This window comes from Habropoda laboriosa, unplaced genomic scaffold, assembly GCF_001263275.1.
Source record: "Habropoda laboriosa isolate 0110345459 unplaced genomic scaffold, ASM126327v1 scaffold45, whole genome shotgun sequence".
NCBI lineage: Eukaryota > Metazoa > Arthropoda > Insecta > Hymenoptera > Apidae > Habropoda > Habropoda laboriosa.
The window spans coordinates 1,044,416-1,065,027 of NW_017100168.1; the positions used below are offsets into that span (position 1 = coordinate 1,044,416).

General features: G+C 38.8%; 2 protein-coding genes across 2 annotated transcripts in view; both read left to right on the plus strand.

Moving 5' to 3' along the window:
• LOC108578634 (protein expanded-like) overlaps positions 1 to 13,204 on the plus strand; it is a 57,318-nt gene extending 44,114 nt beyond the window's left edge. The window contains exons 4-11 of the mRNA XM_017942001.1: positions 1,068 to 1,147; positions 6,665 to 6,905; positions 7,560 to 7,835; positions 8,026 to 8,191; positions 8,817 to 9,125; positions 9,637 to 9,915; positions 10,345 to 12,203; positions 12,485 to 13,204. Coding sequence (XP_017797490.1) covers positions 1,068 to 1,147; positions 6,665 to 6,905; positions 7,560 to 7,835; positions 8,026 to 8,191; positions 8,817 to 9,125; positions 9,637 to 9,915; positions 10,345 to 12,203; positions 12,485 to 12,964 — 3,690 coding nt within the window. The 3' untranslated portion in view covers positions 12,965 to 13,204. The remainder of the gene's footprint in view (positions 1 to 1,067; positions 1,148 to 6,664; positions 6,906 to 7,559; positions 7,836 to 8,025; positions 8,192 to 8,816; positions 9,126 to 9,636; positions 9,916 to 10,344; positions 12,204 to 12,484) is intronic.
• A 1,721-nt stretch (positions 13,205 to 14,925) lies between these two features.
• LOC108578631 (probable multidrug resistance-associated protein lethal(2)03659) overlaps positions 14,926 to 20,612 on the plus strand; it is a 26,265-nt gene continuing 20,578 nt past the window's right edge. Inside the window, exon 1 of the mRNA XM_017941993.1 lies at positions 14,926 to 15,041. The gene's annotated coding sequence lies outside the window, so the exon portion shown is untranslated. The remainder of the gene's footprint in view (positions 15,042 to 20,612) is intronic.

A 20,612-nucleotide genomic window follows, 5' to 3' on the forward strand; every position in this document is an offset into this window, starting at 1 on the left:
GTCGCTCGGCGGTTTTTCTTTCGACGCATAGATGGTAGCTCGCTAGCCTGCCAAAGTTAATGTTCGCGGACAACACTGCCCCGACCGGACAGAAGGTAAATCTGTGAGAGAAGATTTATGCCGCGTTTCGCGTCCTGAATGAACGGCGCGTATTGTTAAATACGTCAACGACACAAAACGCCATGGTAATATCGGGTGTTATCGATTCAACGAGCGGATAATACGAGCGGTGCCTTTTGTTTGATTTAGTTGATCGACGCGTAGTGTCGCGTTGTTTATTCTACGTAGCTAGGGGAACAATTCAATTATCAAAACAGGTTATTGTCTCGATAGTGAATGTGTACGACTTGAATTATTGGTAATAGGATTTGTTCAACGTTGTTCTTAACGTGTCGTTATCGAAGTCTTCCATGTTTTGTACGATCGATCCTGTCGATTATGTTAAATCGATATACACTTCCCGTTTATATGTCGTTCGTAGCCGGTACATTTCAGAACGGTGAGGAATTTGTACATGTTACCGAGTGAGTCGAGTTATAAAATGAAATTTTAATATTTACCGATTGGTACTATTGTAGAGGAAATGTAATGTAACGCAACTTGAAACATGATACTATTTAGAAAACGACGAAGAATCGTTATGTGCATGCTTGTGAAATATGATCTGGCATTTTAAATGAAATTTTGTAAAAAGGAAGAGAAACTATGAGAAGAATGAAGTATTCCAATAAAATCAATAGGGAATGAATTCTACCTGGAGTATCCTTCGAATTAGTTGACCAATTAAAATTTCATCTGCTTGACGAACCAATAGAGTGAGCATCAGTTTAAATAAGAGCATCAAGAGGAAAGGATACCTGGGTATCAGTCTGATCGAACTTCAGCAAAATTAGCTAGATTCCAAATTAAAATATTAAAATATTTTTCAAATTCTATTTTAAGAAATATTATTATTTTAAACGAAACTTTTAACAAATATCCCTGTACTAAACTCAACATTAAACGATGCAACGATTAAAATAAAAACTGAAAATTGAAGTGAATCACTTTTATCTGATTTTTTCCAGGGCTTAGACAGCAGCGGAAGACCAGCCTTCGTCCTTTACTTTCGAGTGCGCTACTACGTGGATACGCCATTGCTTCTAAGGTAAGATGCAATACACTTCGATCTTCTTTACCCTTCGCCGTATAACAACGAGTCAGACTCGTGCCACAGATTTTGGTCAAGATCTGATAAAAACAGTTGTATCGGTAACAAAAATTAATTTTAATTCCAATTTTCGATTTAATTTATAAAGTTTAACTAATCTACGATACGTTAAATTTTCTCACTTGATACAGTACTAAACCAGTAAATAGCCGACGTTTCAAAGGAAATCATACGTCAAGGGGTTAACTTACAATCGCGATCTCTCTGTTTTGCATAATCATTTCACAAATTCACTGTTATACGTACTCTACCATCGAACACTCTATTCCACATGTTCCACCAATCCCTCTCTCTTATTCCTTCTAATTCGTTCTAACATTAAGCCCGGAGAAACAATTATTATAGGAGCAAATCGAATCGGATTGAATCCTTTGGGGCGAATAAAAACTCCGGTAGTCGGATCGAGGCTACGCAGGCTGACAAATTATTCACTCGAAAGAGGCTGGCCACTCGTAGGAAGCTAAATTAGTCGAGGACGCTCCGGCCATCGGACAGGCTCCCAAATGGATTGCAGAATTAATCGGAGTAATTAGCGTTCCGCTTCAAATACTCCCCTGGTGCCACCGTAGCCGGGCCAAACTGGCGAACCCGCGCGTAGCCTACCGGCCTCCTATCTTACACTTTTTGCTCTCTTTTTCCTAACCTCGATGTATCGCGATTATAAGGGTTCCTGGCTTTGCCCTGGGGACCGAGACGTAAGAAAGGGACAGTCGAAGAAATAAGACAAGAGGCTGAACTTAAAGAGAGCACCGGAGACTGACGGAGGGAGAGACGAAAAAAAGATTTTCACAGTGTTGAGTGTACACGTGTTGTACACGCTTATATACAGGGTGTGATCGAATAATTCATTTTCACAAACAAACGTAATTTCCTTTCTTTCTATTTAACCCCTTTCGATGCTATCGACGAAAATCTCCTTACCACTATGATCCCGTTGATTGAAGCCTTTTGGTACACTTCCAACTTAAGCCTTTGTACGCTTCAATATCGATCTAATAAACCGAATTTCAAATCGATACGTCCAGAACAACAAATTTTGCAGCCTCGGTTAAAAATTTACCCGTCACTTTTAAATATAACCCGATCAATCAGACAATTAAGTAGTATCTAACAATTAAGTTCATCAACCCTTTAACCTACAACAACGTGTCAGACTCGTGGCAGAGATTTTGGTCAAGATTTGACAAAAATAGTTATATTAGTAAGAAAAATTCATTTTAATTCTTAATTTCGTTTTAATTCGGAAGGCTGAGGATTGCTAAATGTAACTGATCTGTAACAGATTACCTTTCGTTACCTGATACAGTACTAAAACAAATGGCTGACGCTTATATACGTAGTCAGAAAAGAAATCATAGGTTAAGGGGTTAATGTCATTAATCGTATATTGGCTTCTAACTTTATACATGGTTGCTATTTGTAAACCACGAAAATCAAGTGAAATTAACTCACCCCTGTATTATAACAGATGACACGAATGAATTTTGAAGCAAACGTTATTCACAGAAACGGCAAATCTTTAAAAAAAATAGGATAATTTCTAAGAATTTATTCCTATATTTTTAAATGGTAATAAAAATTCGTAGCTGAACAGTATCGTATATTAAGTTACACACCCTGTATAAGAAAGCGTTTCTTGTCGAGGATGCAGGCGGTAAAGGAGGAAGAATGAAGAAGAAGAGAAGGACAAGAAGGGAGGAAGGAAAGGGGTGGCTCGCTGGAGGGATCTCCCTCTCATGAAACGAAATCTCGACTCCTGTCCGGTAGCTAAGTGCTACCTACTCTTGTAATTATAAATTATTACGTGGCGCGTGATAGATAGACCGTACGCATTAAATGAAAGCACTCGTCCCAGTAATTATACTGATCCGTAGTTGCTTTCTGATTTCCACCCGAAACCCGTGATTTACATCGAGCCACGCCGCATTCGCCGCACGTCCACGTCGACGAGGGTTTAATTCGTGAAAGGACCAACACGCTCGACGGACACAACTCGCAGACGACCCGACCTCGGCTCGATCTCTTTCGTTCATTCTTGCGTTTCTTCGCGACGTCCTTGATTAATTTTTTACCCACGCTTCGACTTCCAAATCTGACGTGGTGTTATTACATTTTTTCTCTCTCTCTCTTTTTTCTTTCTTTCTTAAGCTTCATACGCACGAAGCGTCTGTATCATTAGCCGTGTTTAAAATTCCAAGTTTTTTTGGGGTGGAACCTTTGGAAATAAGGTAAAATCGTCGCACTCAGATATTTCATCGTAGAAACAATGTTGATAATGTATCAATTCGTGTGACACTTGTTCCACGTATTTTACTTGGAGCCATTCGATCGAAGAATATCGTTTCTTGGGTTAAGAAGCATAATAGAGATTTACTCAGTGATCTGTTATAACTGTTTCCTTGGAAATTGATCGCGTGATTATTTACGGAAGATTAACCCTTTCGTGACCAATGGGACGTGGTGTGTCCCACTCGAACAAAAATTCGTCTCAATTTCGTATCCCTTACAGACACGATGATCGGTCGATAAGTAAGAAATTCTTTAAACAAAATTCGCTCACGAAAGGGTTAACAGGTCTTCTTAACCGTATCATTTTCTTGTAAGAAGAAATAACATCGGCGATGTTTAAAATGAAAATTTAGCCCCGTTCATCCTACCCTTGAGACTTCTTCCAGATATTTAAATTAAAAAATAAAAATAACTTCCCTCGGTTGGCGCAATCTTTCGTAATCGCGGCGTATTCTGCAGATTTATGAGGTCAGTTTCTATCGTAACGCGTAACGCGTACAAAGTGTATCGAACGTGACTTTGCGAAGCTCTCAGGTGGACATTGTTGTTTATCATTACGTGATGCTGCATGACGATGTGTCTTTCGACGCACGTCTCTCCTCGAGATACGGCCAGTTTTCTGAAAGCGGATCTACGACGCAACTCAAAAGGGGGGGGGGGGAACCCCGTGCTGTCATTCAAGCAACGTAGTTTCACAAGCTATGTTTTCGTTTCCTTTTTTTCTTTTTTCTTATTCAGTATACTTGTGACGTTACTTGCACAATTCCTTCTACTCTTTTTGTAATTTGTCTCCTTTATTTTCTTTCTTTTCTTCTTCTTCTTCTTTCGAGATTAGTAATGAAGATGACTTGAACTTTGTATTATGTTACTTTCCACAAGCAAATTGGTTTAAATCTTAAATACCACGCGCTGGAATCACGCTTAATCTATTCGTAAAGTATACACGAGAATTAATATAAACGTCCACGGAAGTGTATAATACACCGGGTCCTCCTTCACCGGTAATCCGACGTTAACGTTAATTTTACAGTGGCCGAGTGTCTTCTTATTTTTTTCTGTTTCTTAAACAAGTGATAATTATGCAGTCTGTGTGTTCAGATCATTGTTTCGATACCACGCCTTCCGGTTCACGGTGAATCGCGGGTTTTCTAGCAATGGGATTCTTTAATTGCGCAGAGGGACACTGATTGCGCGGTATTATATTCATTAGCTAATGAGAATTCTCGAATCACGGAAGAGTTTCCAGCCGAGGCTAGCGAAACGTCCGGTCTTTTTTCGACTAGCACCTCTTTCGACGGACTGCGTAATCTCACATTTTTTCTTCACTTTTGTGTCGAAAATATTCAACCACTCCGAAAACGACGATTTTTGATATTTTTGCACAACAGAAAATAGCGAAACAATTGATACTAAGTATGACTAAGAACAACTTCTGTAGTTATGAATAATACATACAAAATTAAAAATCGACAAAGTACGTTTCAATAAAATTGCGTAATTATTTTTACTTGAAATGAATTTTCAAATTTTTACATTCTGCTTATTTATTGTTACAGTATCGCACTGTTGCATTACTACCGAGCAATATTTCGTTTTTTGCCTCTCCCGTGAAAATTTAATCGGCAGGATTAACAGAAAATCGTTTCTCCTCGTCATCGACGAGGAAAAACGAAGTTACGCGAAGGTTCAATTTTACAGAAATAAATTTCAATATATTCCAGATACCTGAATAGTTTTACTTACTCTATGCGTTTTTTTTAATAATACGAAGAAACAGCGGACAAGTAGAATCATACTTCTCAACATAACCTTACTTCACTCGACGTCGTACGATCGCGTAATGTTCCCAAACTTTCACCGCGCTGGTGACCACGTGTTAATTTCACCACGATTAATCAGTCACACTGTCTAACGCTGTACATTCGCGTGTCAGCGGTCGTATTAACATAGAGTAGCCTCGCGAGCAGATTTACCTGCAGGCGTTAGAAGTATATTTCTCTACATATACGTGTACACATATTTTTAAAAGTAAAATATGCCGGTTACGTTGATGGCGCGCGAGCGAGAGGCGCCTCCACCGTACACGAATACGTTCCGTATAACGGATAGCGCGGCGAATCGCGAAAACCCATTTGCATAATTAATAATAATACCTTGCCATTTCTGTGAGTTATGCTTCTCACGGTTACCAAACGCCTTCCTCCTCTTACTCCGCCTTCTTCTTCGCTCCTCTTCCCCCGTAGGATCGATCGTGTACTTTTGGTGAATGGTTCTTCGATATTTCTGACACGCTCGTCGGGATTATCAATCGTATCGTGACTGATGAATAATTAACACTCGGTGCTTCTACGTAGATAAACATTTCTCTCTCTCTCTCGATTTGGCCTTTACAGCGTCACGTTGCTGATTGAAAAATTGATCTTATTTTTGTCAATTTTAACTTCTCCATTTTGTAACGTATTTTTTCAGTCGGAGGAAACTTTTCGTTCTAGTAGTGATCTATGAAAGAAAAGTTCCGAAAAGTTTAGCTGTTTTTTAGATAAAACTCGGTGAACGTTTTCTGGGTAAAATTGGCGATTATTGGAAATGGGTTATGGAATGAAATAGTCTTTTAACTTTATAATATACGATTTATTTACGGTCTCAGAGGAAACGTCTTTACTCTATTGAATCTTCTGAAGGACTGTTTCTGGACACCCAAAAGAAAGTTGAGGTCCCCTTATACCTAGAAACTGTTTACATTATGGTATGGCATTGTGCAGTGAATGACTCGAAGACGGACACCAGATGCATCTGGTGGAAGTCCTAGTGCCTTTGTTTAAAATAACCCGGAGACATTTTTGTCCTCGCTTGATTATTTCCATAGGGTGTTGTTAGAAATAATCCAACAGCGATCAACCCTTTGCGGTCCAAATAGTCCAGTTAGTCTGCACTGATTTGGTCACTCTTGGGCGGTACCGCGTAGTTTCCCTTTATTTCAATATTTCAGCGTAACATTAGTTATACAATACTAAGCTTCGGTATAAAATGGGTTTTTATAATTTATCATTGTATGATACCTGAAGGCAAATATGCTTACGTCGTGAGTCGACATAGGACCGCAGAGGGTTAAAAATTGCAGAAAATGGCGAATGTGAAGAATGAATGGTTGAATTGGCATTTCAGCGATGAGACGACACGTCACCACTATTACCTGCAACTGCGCGACAATGTCGTCAGGCATGGCGGTGGGGTGGAGAGCCTCCATCCTCACCATCCCCTACATGAACCATCTATCATTACGCCCCTGCTCACACTCGCGGGTCTTGCCCTACAAGCCGATCTTGGGGACTACTCCGAGGAACGGCATAGGCCACACGCAGGACCTGTGGGATATTGCAAGCCCACGGATTACCTTCCGCCTCACGTAAGTTCTTCATTTACTGTACAACCTGGTAAGTTAGTTTGAAAATCGTAACTATTGACGCGGTCACTGCTCACGTTGGTCACCTGTGACCGGAGATGGTTTCTCAGCAGGGCCACGATGGTCATCGGTGACCGGAAGGGCCTCGAATGTTTAGAATACAGTAGATTCCCGTGTAACGCGAATTTCTATACGTCAAAGATATTTTAAAATAAAGATGATTATAAGAAATAAGATTGTTAAAATTATAAGATATGTTAGGTACGGCAGTCAGGTGCTTCAATCGTTTTAGTGCCGCGGGTTATTGCAGAAATCTAATCGAAAGGTGCCAAGCGGCTTCTTTCAATTCGACGTCGAAAAATGACGAAAATTCTGTTCTCGACATTTTCACCGAATACGACTGCTCGGAAATAACACGAAACAAAGGCAAAATTGTTTATGTGCAGGATTTTCGTTCGATTTTTTTTTTTCATAAGAAATGGAATAAAATTTACACTTCGTGGCCGGATAAGGTGGCACTTTTTTCTAGGCGCAACCGCGCTCTTTGGCACTCGAACGGTTCAATTTCGGTTTATCGGAAGAATACTTCAGCGGTTTAGACAGTAGCTGAATTAGCTTCGTTAAATGTAAAATGAACGATCTGTTGTCGATGTACAGATGTGCCTGGAGTCGAATGTGCTCGCCGTGCTCGCGGCACAGCACAGGGACAACCGAGGCCTCTCAAGGGAGGAGGCAGAGTTGCAATACATCCGGGAGGCGGTGCTGCTGGAGGCGCCGCTCAACGCTCACCTCTATCGGTTGCGAAGAAGCAAGAACGAGGCAGGTCCAGGACGCATACTCCTCGCGATATGCGCTCGCGGTGTGCGAGTATACGCCGAGGAGGAGACACCGCGTGTCTTCGCCTGGAACAACATTGGCAAACTTTGCTTCGACGTTAGTTTCATCCTCAATCCCCAATTCTAAACTTTCTCCTCTTCTCTTCGATTTCATTATCGAACTTCAATTCGACAATTTAGCTTTCATTCGGAATTTCCAGAATTTCCAAAAATTCGATCGTTTTGCATATGTATCGCGTTGTCGACGAATTTCACGTCTGACTTATCGAGTTCCTTTCGTTGCACAGCGCAAGAAGTTCGAGATACGAGCAGTCGATCAGCCGGACAAGCTCACTCTCTACAGCGGATGCGACGACAAAAGCAAGCTGCTCCTGGGACTCTGTCGCGACACCCATCAGTTCTCTATGGCCATAGCACCTAGAGTGAACGAGGCTAAGAGACGAGAGGAGGAAGGTGAGTTGGAATTTATTGTTCCTCTAAGCTTTCACGGAGTTTGGCTTGGGTATATCGTTCAAGATGTTACAGACGTCAGGTGTGTTATCTTTGAACGTTACTCTAACACTTTGTCGGCAATGCAGCTATTTTCTCTTTACAGTGTCAATTAGTCGCAACCAAGCTATCAAGAGACAGATTCTTATCGTAAGATTTAAAGACATGTAGGAAAATGGTGAAAAGGCTATTTGCGATCAACTACAAGCTTAAAGTAGTCACTTTGGACATATAACAGCTTCGTCAGAGTTGATAACATACGTTACTATGATGCACAACGAAACTAATTATCTTCTTGCTTTTGTACCTTTCATTTTCCCCTTTATAAACGCTTGTAAAGATTCCACATTGGTATACAACTGTATCACTCACAAGTACTTGCCTATATGTAACACTTTCTTCTATTTATTCATTAATATGATGAATTTTTGAAAAGAATTAAACTCTTTTTTTAAAATCCTAATGACTTCTTTCTTAGAAACTGATTACACGAAATTGCCCACTGAAATATAAAGAACGTTATGAACGCCGGTGTTACGTATTTTCGTCAGTTTTATCTGAAAACCAATGTTCGATTTTGTTACTCCAGAGAGGAAGGTACTTCGCGACTGCTACATGTATCCCGCCCGATGCAAGCTGAGTTTAACGGCACGCGGGGCGCGCGGTGACCAACGAATTTCTGTTATCTCGAGCACGTCGTCCAACACAACTTCTGGAATTGTCAGCGACCGGGTTCACAGCGAGGACGAGCCAGACACGGCGCCCGCCTCGACCGAATGTCTACCACGTCTTACTGAAAATACTTCGCACACCGGTGTTCAGTGCGGCGTTGTAAACGGCTCCAATGCAGACGTCGAGGACCGTTCCATGCCGTCCTCCCCAGTCTCCACGGTGGATGGTAAATTTACTTCAACTGTACAGATATAGAAATTCGTATACTAACGTTGAATGAAACGGCAGTTCAATCGAATTGACTAACGTGAAATTCTTGATGGTTACTGAGTATCGTTTTTTAATCGTACACCTTAATCGTACAATTCACCTGAAATTTTTCTCTTGAAAATTTATCACATACGCGTTTGGTACTGTTGTCCTTTTCGACGAATAAAAGTATACGAACACTTGAAATATGTAACGATTATTCTGTTCAAACGGAAAAAATGTCACTAATGAGGTAATAATTTTCTCGAAAGTCGCATTTTTAAAGCTGGCAAAAAAAAAAAAACGAGTTCAATCGTATGTACGTATCGTGTTGACCTTCAGATGACCTTGAAATTCATGTTGAACCGATTGATAGAAAGTTACACAGAAGAGGGTGCTGGTAAAATTGAATGAAAAAATTGTCCGACATCCTGTGTATGTAAGTACCCGTAATCGTAGAACTCTTGAAACAATGGTGGAATTTTCAGAAGTGGATGGTACGGACAGCACTCCTACGACGGCCGCATTACGATTGACATCGAGCGCGGCTACGGCGGCTGAGGGGTCACAATGTAGCAGCAGCTGCAGTACGGTCGTGGTTGTGAATGCACCTGCTGGTGGACCGCCGCGAATGCGGCGCACATCCGCGACTTCCAGTCTGGAGCTTGGTTACTCGCATACGGCACAGAATTCAGCGGTTTCGTCGGAAACCGCTAGCTTTCCTGGTGCCATTTACGACAGGTGCAAAAAAGGTGGCAAGTACGCGGGTAAGTTTCAATGATTCTTATCCCCTTCTTGGAAAGATGTAATACATTATTCCGTAAGCGGAGAAAGGGATATGATAATGTTTTACAAGAGGAAACATCGAAGAGATTACAAAACGAACGTTTTAATTTCTCTATGTTTTAATGTGTACTTTAATAAAAATTGCACGTTTTACAGACATCGATTGGTGATGCGTCGTACAAACAGATGTTTAATACTTGGATTGGCACTTCGTTTAACTTGTACCTTGAATATTTCAATTATAATAATTCTCTTGAAATTAGTCGTTTTAAGATTAAATATCTGAAATAACACGCCACATTTTTTTTTTATTAAGTATAAACTTTTATCGAAATGAATATGAGTAACTATTGTTCGATTAATAATTACAACATACGTTTTATGGTTACAAGGAAATATTATCGTTTCAGGTACTGATATCGCAAGTGAGACCAGCGGAGTGTACACTCTTAGAAGTAGCGAAATGCAGGACGAAAGAATGGGAGACCTATACTCGCCAACCGGTGACGCGAATGAATCCTCCGCAGCGAGCGACGTGTGTGCCTTAAGTTCCGTCCAGTCGACAACCGACGAAGCTTCTGTAACATCTGGCTTTTATACTATTCATAGTGGCCTTAGATCGGAAACAAGCGACGTTTACACGGAAGATGTTGGAACAGAAGATCAAGAACCTATTTACAGTGTCTGCAAAGGTGACGAGGATGTTGCAAATGTCGTGTCAACGATGTCTGGAGTTTCCTTAGATCAGCAACTCGAAGATTCAAGATCACGTAGCAACAGCATACTCAGTGCAGGAAGTTTCAGAGGCGATGGCAGTGATCCTTCTAGCGTTGGACCTCTCCTGTCGGCCGATGAACTTTCTGATTTAATAGTAGGCCGTTATCCACCCCGGAAGACCATCAGCAATTCCATGGACTCCGATTGTGACTATGTCACCATGCCACCACCACCTCCACCGCCAAGAACAGACAGCGATAGACAACTTCCTCCACCTCCTCCCTACCCAGTGAGCATGGACTATGCAACGATCAATTCGCCACGACCGAAAATACCGAACATCGACCGTGAACCTCCGCCTCCACCGCCGTACAATGCTACTCGTGGCGAGTTCGTACCTCTGCCACCGAGAAGAACGGATCCACCACCACCACCACCCTACACTTCACCGAGAGAAAGGATACAAATACCACCGCCTACGCCTCCAAGAAACGACGCGGTGACACCTAGAGAACCACCGCCTCCACCGCCGTATCCTGAAGTGTCTGAGGTTACTCGACAGGAGGCTATCTCGAAATTGTACCCGACAACAAGCGAGGAGATCGTGTCGAGGGTGACGTCGACGAAGATACAAACGAGCCTAGTGAACAGCAAGGTGAACGTGAATCTGACAGCCTCGAAGACAACCGGTTCAGGTCAGGCGGGAAATGACGTTGTTGCTGCGATCGCACCGAAACCACCGCCCAGAATTCAACCACCCACTTATCCCGGTGACAAAATGAAACCCACGCCGGTCCACGCTCCCGTCGCTGCCCTGGTCGTTGGCCCGAACAATTACCTGGACGTGCACGCTTCACGAGGTGGTCCGGTTCTGTTGCCTTACTTAACACCACCACCACCACCTCCGCCCCCTCCGCCGCCCATGGTTCATCCTAGACAACCCCCGCCGCCACCGCCCAGCTTGGCTACAGTTTACACAAGTCAAGTTGCTAGGTCGCAGATCGAACAGTATAAACAGCAACTCTATTCGGACGTCGATTACGTGATGTTCCCATTGAAGGATCCCGCTGTGTCGAAGCAAGAGTACATAGACGCGAAACAGGGATCACTTCTGGCCGCGATGGCTGCTTATCCTCCCCCTCCTTATCCCTCGTTTAACAATAAATCGTTAGTAATGTATCGTAGCACACCATACCTACCCGGTTCCTCGTTCTCGTCACCCACGAAATACGCTTCGAATCAGAACCTTAGTAGCAGCGACACCAGCTCTAACAATTACTTACCGCATAGTAATCTGAGCAGCCACTACGCTGCTAGTACCAGTTCGCTATACAGCGGAGCTACTTGTTCGTCGGCAGGAAGTCAGAGTCTTAGACGTGAACCGCCAGCCCCGGCACATCCTCATACGCTTCACGCGTTCACCCGGACCAGAAGCGACGAGAACATATTGAAGTGCTTCGACACGCCGTCTACCGCGAAGCTGCAATCTTTGCCGCAGCTGAAGCACCGCAGACTGCCGCCACCTCCTCCGCCGCCTCCTTACGAAATTCAGGTATCGTGTAATGATCACGTGATTGTGATGTTAATTACGATAGATAGCTTGTATCGGAAGATAAAAAGTTTAGAAGGTCTAGAGCCTTCCTTTTTTTATTGAAACATGTCATGCGACGAAGAATGAAGCAATTTCTTGTTTAATTTTATAAATTTATCGACTTTGATTATTTCCTCTTTTTTTTTCTTTTCGAGTCTTATCCTTTTGGAATGCTTTCAAACTTCCGACTGGTGGTGTATCCAATAATTATTGCAAAAAAAAATTTTCCTGCTTAATTTCAGAATCTCGAAAAGAATCAGCCGCTTCCATCCGCCTCTTCGTCGTCCTCTTCGCCGAAGAAGACGTCGAAAGCAAGCACGACGGAGGAACGTGAAGAAGGGAAAGAAGACGGAATGTTGGACATTCGGACACTTCGTGAGAAGAGTCGTAACCTGGATCTACCGTTGATATCAGCGTTGTGCAACGATCGGTATCTGCTGAAACAGACGAAAGCGTTCGTTATGCCGAAGCATCCGACCGAGGCGACTTCCTCGACGTCCACGAAAAACGGCACGCGAAGCAGCAACGGCGGAACATCAAGCAGCAGGAACAAATATCCGGTGAGCGGTCTATCGACCACGCAGATCACGAAACCCCCGAGGAAATCATCGACGAGTACACACAAACACCCCGCCGAGGTGAAGGGCAACGCTTACAAGGTGACCAATTCAACCGGCGTGTCGCCTGCAAAAAAGGATCCGACAAGGGCGTCGCACTCGTAACAGGAAACAACAAGGAAATAGCAAACTGGAGCCTTTCCACTCTCTCGCGACACCATAAAAAAATTCTATGTATACCTCGATCAAAGTACATTCCATACGATACCGTTTAAACGATTCCGCTATACTTTGTCATTAAAATAACAAAAAATGCAAGACGAAGAAAAGGGTCGTCCTTGACACAATTAAGTACTTAAATAGCGTTTTCTATACAAACATACACATACAGACCGTGCTTCTTCAACTCAGGGTGCCATTTTATATCGTTTAACGATTCTTCTGCTCGTCGCGAATACTCAAGGAAGAAAGAAACAAAAAAAAGAAGAATAGTTGTTAGATTACGTTTCTCGAACGTCAAACGACACGTATATAAAACCTTCGAGCGAAGCTTGAAACAGAGGAAAGTCGACGAAGGTGTCTGTTATATATAATATCCCTTTTCTTCTTATCTGATATCATTCTTATGATCTCTCTGATATTCCTGAAAAATTGTACTTCCACCTTCTCTCCCCCTCATCCCCTTGCGAACAAAGCTTTCTTCTCGTACGTAGAATAGTAGAAACACGATATCGACAATAAAGTGTCCATTAACTCTGTATTTTGTTTTTTGCTCAAGTTAATAAGCGTGAGATGGAAAAATTGAAAGCGAATTTCTGTAAATCTTAAACGAGCGATCGGTTTTCTAGGTACTAATTACGCAGATATTTTTATACTCTGAACGAAAGCAGGTATGATTATTGTAACTAGAGAAATAGTACCTTTTCTTTTGTTATGTCTACGAAAGTAATATTTATTACCATTCAGAGGATTCTTGTCTTTGTTTTTTTTTCTGTTTTTTTTTTTGTTCTTAATAATTCAATCAGTGCTCGCTTTATGATACTTTCTCTATCGAAGCGTTTTTAAGCATTTGCGTGTACGTAACTGTAAGTGTAGTCGTTTCATTTAGGAGAATTTAAGCGTTAAGTACACTCGGTGAGAAAAAAATTATTCTTTTTCTTCCTCAGCGACTGAACATTGCTATAAGACAAAAGAAAGTGAAAGATAGATAGGATAAACGAATTCTCGGGTGACGAGAATTATCTAAAACTGCACTACAGAACACGTACTACAAGATAACATGTGACAATTACAAGTTGTACAAGATTCACCGTGAAAGGGAATCTTTCGAACATTAATATCATAGATCATAGTGTAATGGGTAATAATTTAGCCGTAACGTTGACTTATATTAATTAATACTAGATATTAATATTACAACATGACCCATGTCTGTACATAGTATTTGCGTGAAATCATAGGACTTGTTGTAGTCGGAAACCTCATGTATGTACCACGCGCCACCTCAGCTACGAATAATAAACCTTTTTTTTTATAATGAAGATCGTTACGAAAAAATGTTTCGTGTTGACTAAGTGTAATTAACAACATTTGATATTACCTTTTTTCTTCTTTACAGTTCAAAAAATTAAAATTTCGCGGTATTTTCTGCAATGGTGGTCGTTCTGAAATTGTACGAAAAGTGTTATGGAATATCATTGGTAAAACATACATTTAACACTCGCCGTTTACAGATGGCGCTGATAGTCTATCTCAGCACTGCATTTTAGAGTATAAACATTGAATTGCCTTTCGCCCAAGACAGTCTCCAGTTAATAGTTCGTTACCTTGAGACTGTTTATACTATATACAAAAGGAAGTTACTTCAAACGGGTGATTCTTAACTTGAAAGTCTCATGAAAAGACTAACGTCTCACGTACAGAAGAAGGGACATGCACGACAATACTTGTAAATTGACTCTTCATGCTTAAGTGCATGTAGTTGAAAGACGAAATCAGATAATATTTTAAACGTTAAAAATACAGCAAACGTATTACCTTGATCAAGTCTACACGCCAGTCAACGAATGCGGAACGGGGTATATATAAACTGTTGTACCTTTTACTCGTTCTTCAGTTGGTAAGACGCTGTTACGCACAGTGTGATTACGCGGAAATCTTGGATGCCGCGAAGTGTTTCGAAACAATTGGACAGCGTTATTCATTGAACAGACTTCGTAGTGACATCAAACGCTACTTTTCGGTAAGTACTGTGTTACTTTATTGTTTCGAGAATTGTTACGTGTTAATTGTGTCAAAGCCTTGATTCATGTCAGTTTCTTCATGAAATCCATAACATTCGATATTTGTTTAATATAATTTAAACGACTAAAGAAATATTCGATTTTTCGAATTAACTATAGGAGTCTGAAATGACTTCATGTTACGCATGCCTTGATTATATATGTGATTCACTAAAAAATTATAAATTGATAAGAAGGAACATGTAATGTGTGAACAATGTAATTTGACACGTAAAATATGGTGCATCAATGATATTGCAAATGCTTCTTTAACCTTTGTAGTATCGAGCAAATACACAATTCATAGAATAAAATTCCTCTAACAATGAATTTTATCACCATGCTTCTAAAACTGATTGAAAATATAACTTAAATATTGATCGTAGTAATTAAATTTCTTTAAATTATTCACATGTATAAAAATTTGATCATAAAACAGCAAAAAGAAACAACAATTATATATCATTGAAAATAGATCCAAATAACGTTATATCACGCCCTTTTTTGTTCTCTAATTATTGTAAATCTTTAGTTCGAAGGTTACTTTACTCATTCAAAGGTTACATTACCGACAGACAAAACATTTCATCGAGCGAAAAGCATAGTGATATAAGCCACTTCATGCTTATTTGTCAAACGACAATTGCTGGTGTCAAACTTAATAATTAACTAATATGCTTCAACAAGAGAGCATGTAAGTACAACACTTATACGTTGTAAATTATCTAACAAGGTACAGCACTTAAGTGTCACACGCCGATTTTAACGAAATTTGCGTATGATGTAGTATTCAAATAAATATTCATATATTATTGGGACTCTTAAAAATACATTGTTGCCAACGTTTCAAAATTGGTCAATATTGGGGAAATTACATCTACGTTTGAGTGCCACCCATTCAACGAAAAGAACCTTTTATGACGTAAGTTTTACTAAATTGTTATGTAATATATCTACATTAAAACACACAAGATACATTTTAATGAGAAAAACGAGCACGTGGTCTTCTAGGAAATGATTAGAGTGTTACAAAAAAATTTGACTGGTAGTGGCATAAAAAATATTCGAGTGAAGTTATAAAACAAAGTTATATTCTTTTGTATTCTATATAAAAGAATTCTACTCTATTACATTCTTTTGATCTATGTTGAAAAAGGAAAAAGGATAAATGCCATTAGAAACACACAAATAACCTTCGACTATCCTTGAGCCCTCCATTTACAGACTTCTAACGGTATTCTTGAACTTCGTAATTTTAGCAATTTATTGTACAGTGTAAAGTGAATCAATATATTACTTTAAATGGAAAAGCCTGCATGTTAATCTCTATTGCTCATTCGTGCAACTCGTTGTTCACAAAAAATAGTTTTCCTTCAGTTCAGCATTTTTCTTTCTTTTTTTTTTTCAATATATATTTATTCAGTGTTTTTGTGAACACCCATTGTGCTCTTACATGTAATTTTTATGGACCTTTTTACTAATGACCCATAATTTTAATGTTTACACCTAAGAGTTTTAAAAATTGAATTTTCTCGGTATAATTTTTACCGGAACAAAACGAAAATATTTCGAAGTACGATAAAAATTACGCAGAAGCTGAAACATGATCTCCGCAATGTGTAGATCACTGACGAACTTCCGTGAGATAAGTACATTGTACGCGATAATTATTCACCAATAAACAATACGAAATATAAAACAGTTTAAACAATCGAACAGATATATTCTTCTTGGAATGCATTGTGAGGTTAGACGGAACAAACTTTATATCGTAGTTGATAATTCGATAGAATGGTGGGATTCAAATAATATGTCAAAATGTCAACACAAATCAATGATTTTCACTGACCGTTATAATCTGATGATGAACGATAGTATACCAATCTGATCGTAGCGAGATTATTCTGTAACGGTACATAGAAATACGTCTTCTTTTTCTATTGATCACGATGTCCATCGTTTAAGACGCGATTTACATAACCTAAAATTTTTAATTTTTTCTTGCCTGTAAAACATTGATTTGTCTAACTAGGGAAATCCCGAAGTAATAATCACCGATTTTGATAAAATTTTGGTATGTGGTAGTTCTCATAAAAAATATTCGATACTTATCTTTTTTTTTTATCAGCAATCGTCTACATTGAAGTGGTGAAAACCGTTCTCAAAGACAGAAATAGTAAACATATTTAGTCTAGTATCTCAAAAGTTATTAGAGATAAAGGGGTGGTGTAAATTAACGAAATTTGTATTCCTGAGAGCAGAATGTTTAAATTGTTTAAAGAATATACTCAAAATTGTAACCTTTCTGTTCATTTTTCTTGTAAAATATATATCGATTTTCCCGTCAATTTGTGTATACAAGTTACACATACAGACACAAAATACGGATAAATAAGAATTTTGATTTTTTTTAAGCAGCATTTTCAAAGTTTTATTTGATATTCTACGTTGAATGAAACAGATGTGAATATTACGCGAAATTGATGAATGAAACACGTGTTATTTAAATTTTTCGAACTGTTTCACACGAATTAAAAGTTTCATATTTAAGCATCAAGTGTACGTGACAATTGTTACTATTGAATAAAAAGCACTAAAAACTTAGCATTGTTAGTTTATTAAATAATCGATGATTTAAAAAAAGCTATCTGTTATATACATATTTTACTGTTAATAAAATGATTTTCAAGACTTCGAAAGAAAGTTTGTTTAGAGACGTTTATCTGGAGACGATGTGTTTTCATTGACTGAAAAAAACAAAATTGAAGAAGAGAGGTTGAAGATAAAATGAAACTGTAGAAGATAGTTTCGATAAAGACAAAGTGATTCATTCTATTCTTTTCATTGTATCTAATTGGTCAATCAGAGGTCGTTTACACGAATCGTGTTTTGTACTATACATGTATATTTGATCTTTTATTGAACTCGAAGCAAAAGTCGAAGAACGTTGCACAGTCATTGTTTAATAAACAATTACATATAGATACATTAATTCTTCATTTACCAGCAACGAAATTCTATCCACATGTTTAGTACAATAAATTCGATCGTTCTTTTTAATTGAGGTTAAATCAACTTAGTTTCCCGTTTTTACTTACGTAACATTCATCTTATTCTACCAAGTAAAGATTATAGTTCAAGTGTTAAACATCAATTTCTACGAAGTTTCCGAGAATTCTACAGTAATTTTCTAGTCTTCTGGGGAATTTGATAATAACAAACAAATAGAGACGTCAATTGGAAAAAAAAGTAACTTCTGCGAAATGTGGAACTTAACCTAAAAAACAGACTTTTTCAGGTTCTTCCCATTTCCGTACATTTTTCATGCATTTCACTTGAAACTTTTTTTCGTAGAATAAAGAAGCAAATTTATTTGTTTGAAGTTCCAAGGCAAAAGTTTACTTTTCACTCATGGTGCTTTTATTTAATTTTTTTTTTTAATTCGGAAACTACCATAAGTACTTGTTCGTAAATATACTCTCGTCGAGTTGTAGCAACCGTCGTTTGCCATTTTCCAACATATCGAGGGTTATCAATCAAACTAAACTTTCAGTTTTACACGAATGCTCGTCTGTCGATGGTTACAAGCCGACTAGTAATTTTCTGTGTCGTAACTATAGCTTCCTTTCACGTGAAGAGGCCTTACGAATCATTAGATTCCCCCTCGTGAAACATTCGAAATTCTAGCCTGAAACCGGCGATCTCTGCTTTAGTAATTGGACACAGCTTCTAGAAAGTATATTTATAACATAATCGATAGAGTTCGTTTTTGATAACTTAACGAAACGTGTTTGACGTTGAAGCGATCAAATATTTATCCGTGTCGGGAATAAATATCACAATAGATAGTGTACGTGGTGACAGAACCAATTGGGATCAAGCTGTTCAAACATTGTCAATCTTCTGAAACGAAATTTTTTTTTTTAATAAATCAATACAAACGATACTTTGTTCATTTCTGAATTTTCGTGCAACAAGATATTCTTCATTTTTTTTATATCTTCCATGATTTTCGTCAATTTTCTTCGAATTCACATAAACGATACTTTGCTCATTTCTGAATTTTCGTGCAACAAGATATTCTTCATTTTTCACGATTTTCATCAATTTTCTTAAAATTTCACAATTTCACATATTTTGCCGTTTATTCAAATTTTCATTCATCTCCTTCGTTTCTTTTGTTCTCGTCGAATAATTCCGCGAGATTATTCCTAATCGCGATATAAATGATGGACATAATCATGCGATCAGTATAACTAGACGCTTCTGTATTTTAAAGAAGATAGAGAACAGTACAGGTAGAAGATTGATATCCGTCTGTTTGTTTGCGATTATTAAACTGTATCTGTTTGCAATATTGCCGGTGAATGTATCCAGGTACAAAGGCTTCTAGATATTCGCGTGGACGTGTTAGTGTGCAGGAAAAGAACGTTGACTGGAAACGTGCTTAAAACAAATACCGTAAATCTGTCTGGTAACAAACATTGATAAAATTTCGATTAAAGACAACTCCTTTGTACGAGTAACGTTCTGATGCAGACATTATCTTCTTCGACGTAGATAATTATAATATGCATTTTATGGAGATAATTGTATCGGTAAATAATGAGGTATTATATATTTTCTATTCAAAGTTTCGTGCACTAAATATAGACTTAATTCAAACCATCGAAATTAATCCTATTTTTTTTTAACACAATTGCGTTTCCTTGCTTTTCTTTTTTTTTTTCTGTTTAATTTCAAAGAAGAAAATTAATTCGTGAGAATTGCAAGAAAAAGTGAATTTTCTTTTCTAATCTTCTAATTGTCAGAAAAATGAATTTTTAACGAAGAAGTGGGAACGCAGTATGATCGAAAAAGATCTAACAAAATCCTTGTAATCATTGTTACAATTTCTTTTACAATTACAATTGCACTCTTTTTTGTTCAGTTGTCATCTTTGCTGCAAAGTCTTTTCGTAAAAAATTCTTCGTTCGTTTCAATACTACCGGCCAAAAGTTTGGAATCATCTCCCAGTTTTCATCAGTACTGAATTTGCTACTAATTTTTTATAGACTTGAAGTTTATCTCAACTCTACATTTATCAATTTATCTCATATCGATTGATTTGAGTGATAAAAAATTCCAAAAGCTGCTGAATTTATTCTGGAAATTTTTGTGCAAACTGCAGTGCACGGTGATTCCAAACTTTTGGCCGGTAGTGTATATGCATATGACATCTCCTTTTAATCTCAAGAAAATTCATCAAAGAGAAAGATCTGAAGATTGAGAATTGATGTTAACAGTGAAATACAAAACGGAGCGTGTTGGATTATAAGGAGAAATGAGTATCTGTCTGTGTAATAGTAACAGCAAAAATGATCAACATACTGAGACAGATTAATATAAATATATTGTGACGACCGCCACAGGGGGGCCACGCACTTAGGCCTGGCGACTCTTGGCCCTCGAGGCGAAGAATCGAGAGATGTTTTTCAAAACATCTCCGAGCTTCTTCGTCCTCGAGGACAAGAGTATTGCGCCCCAACTTC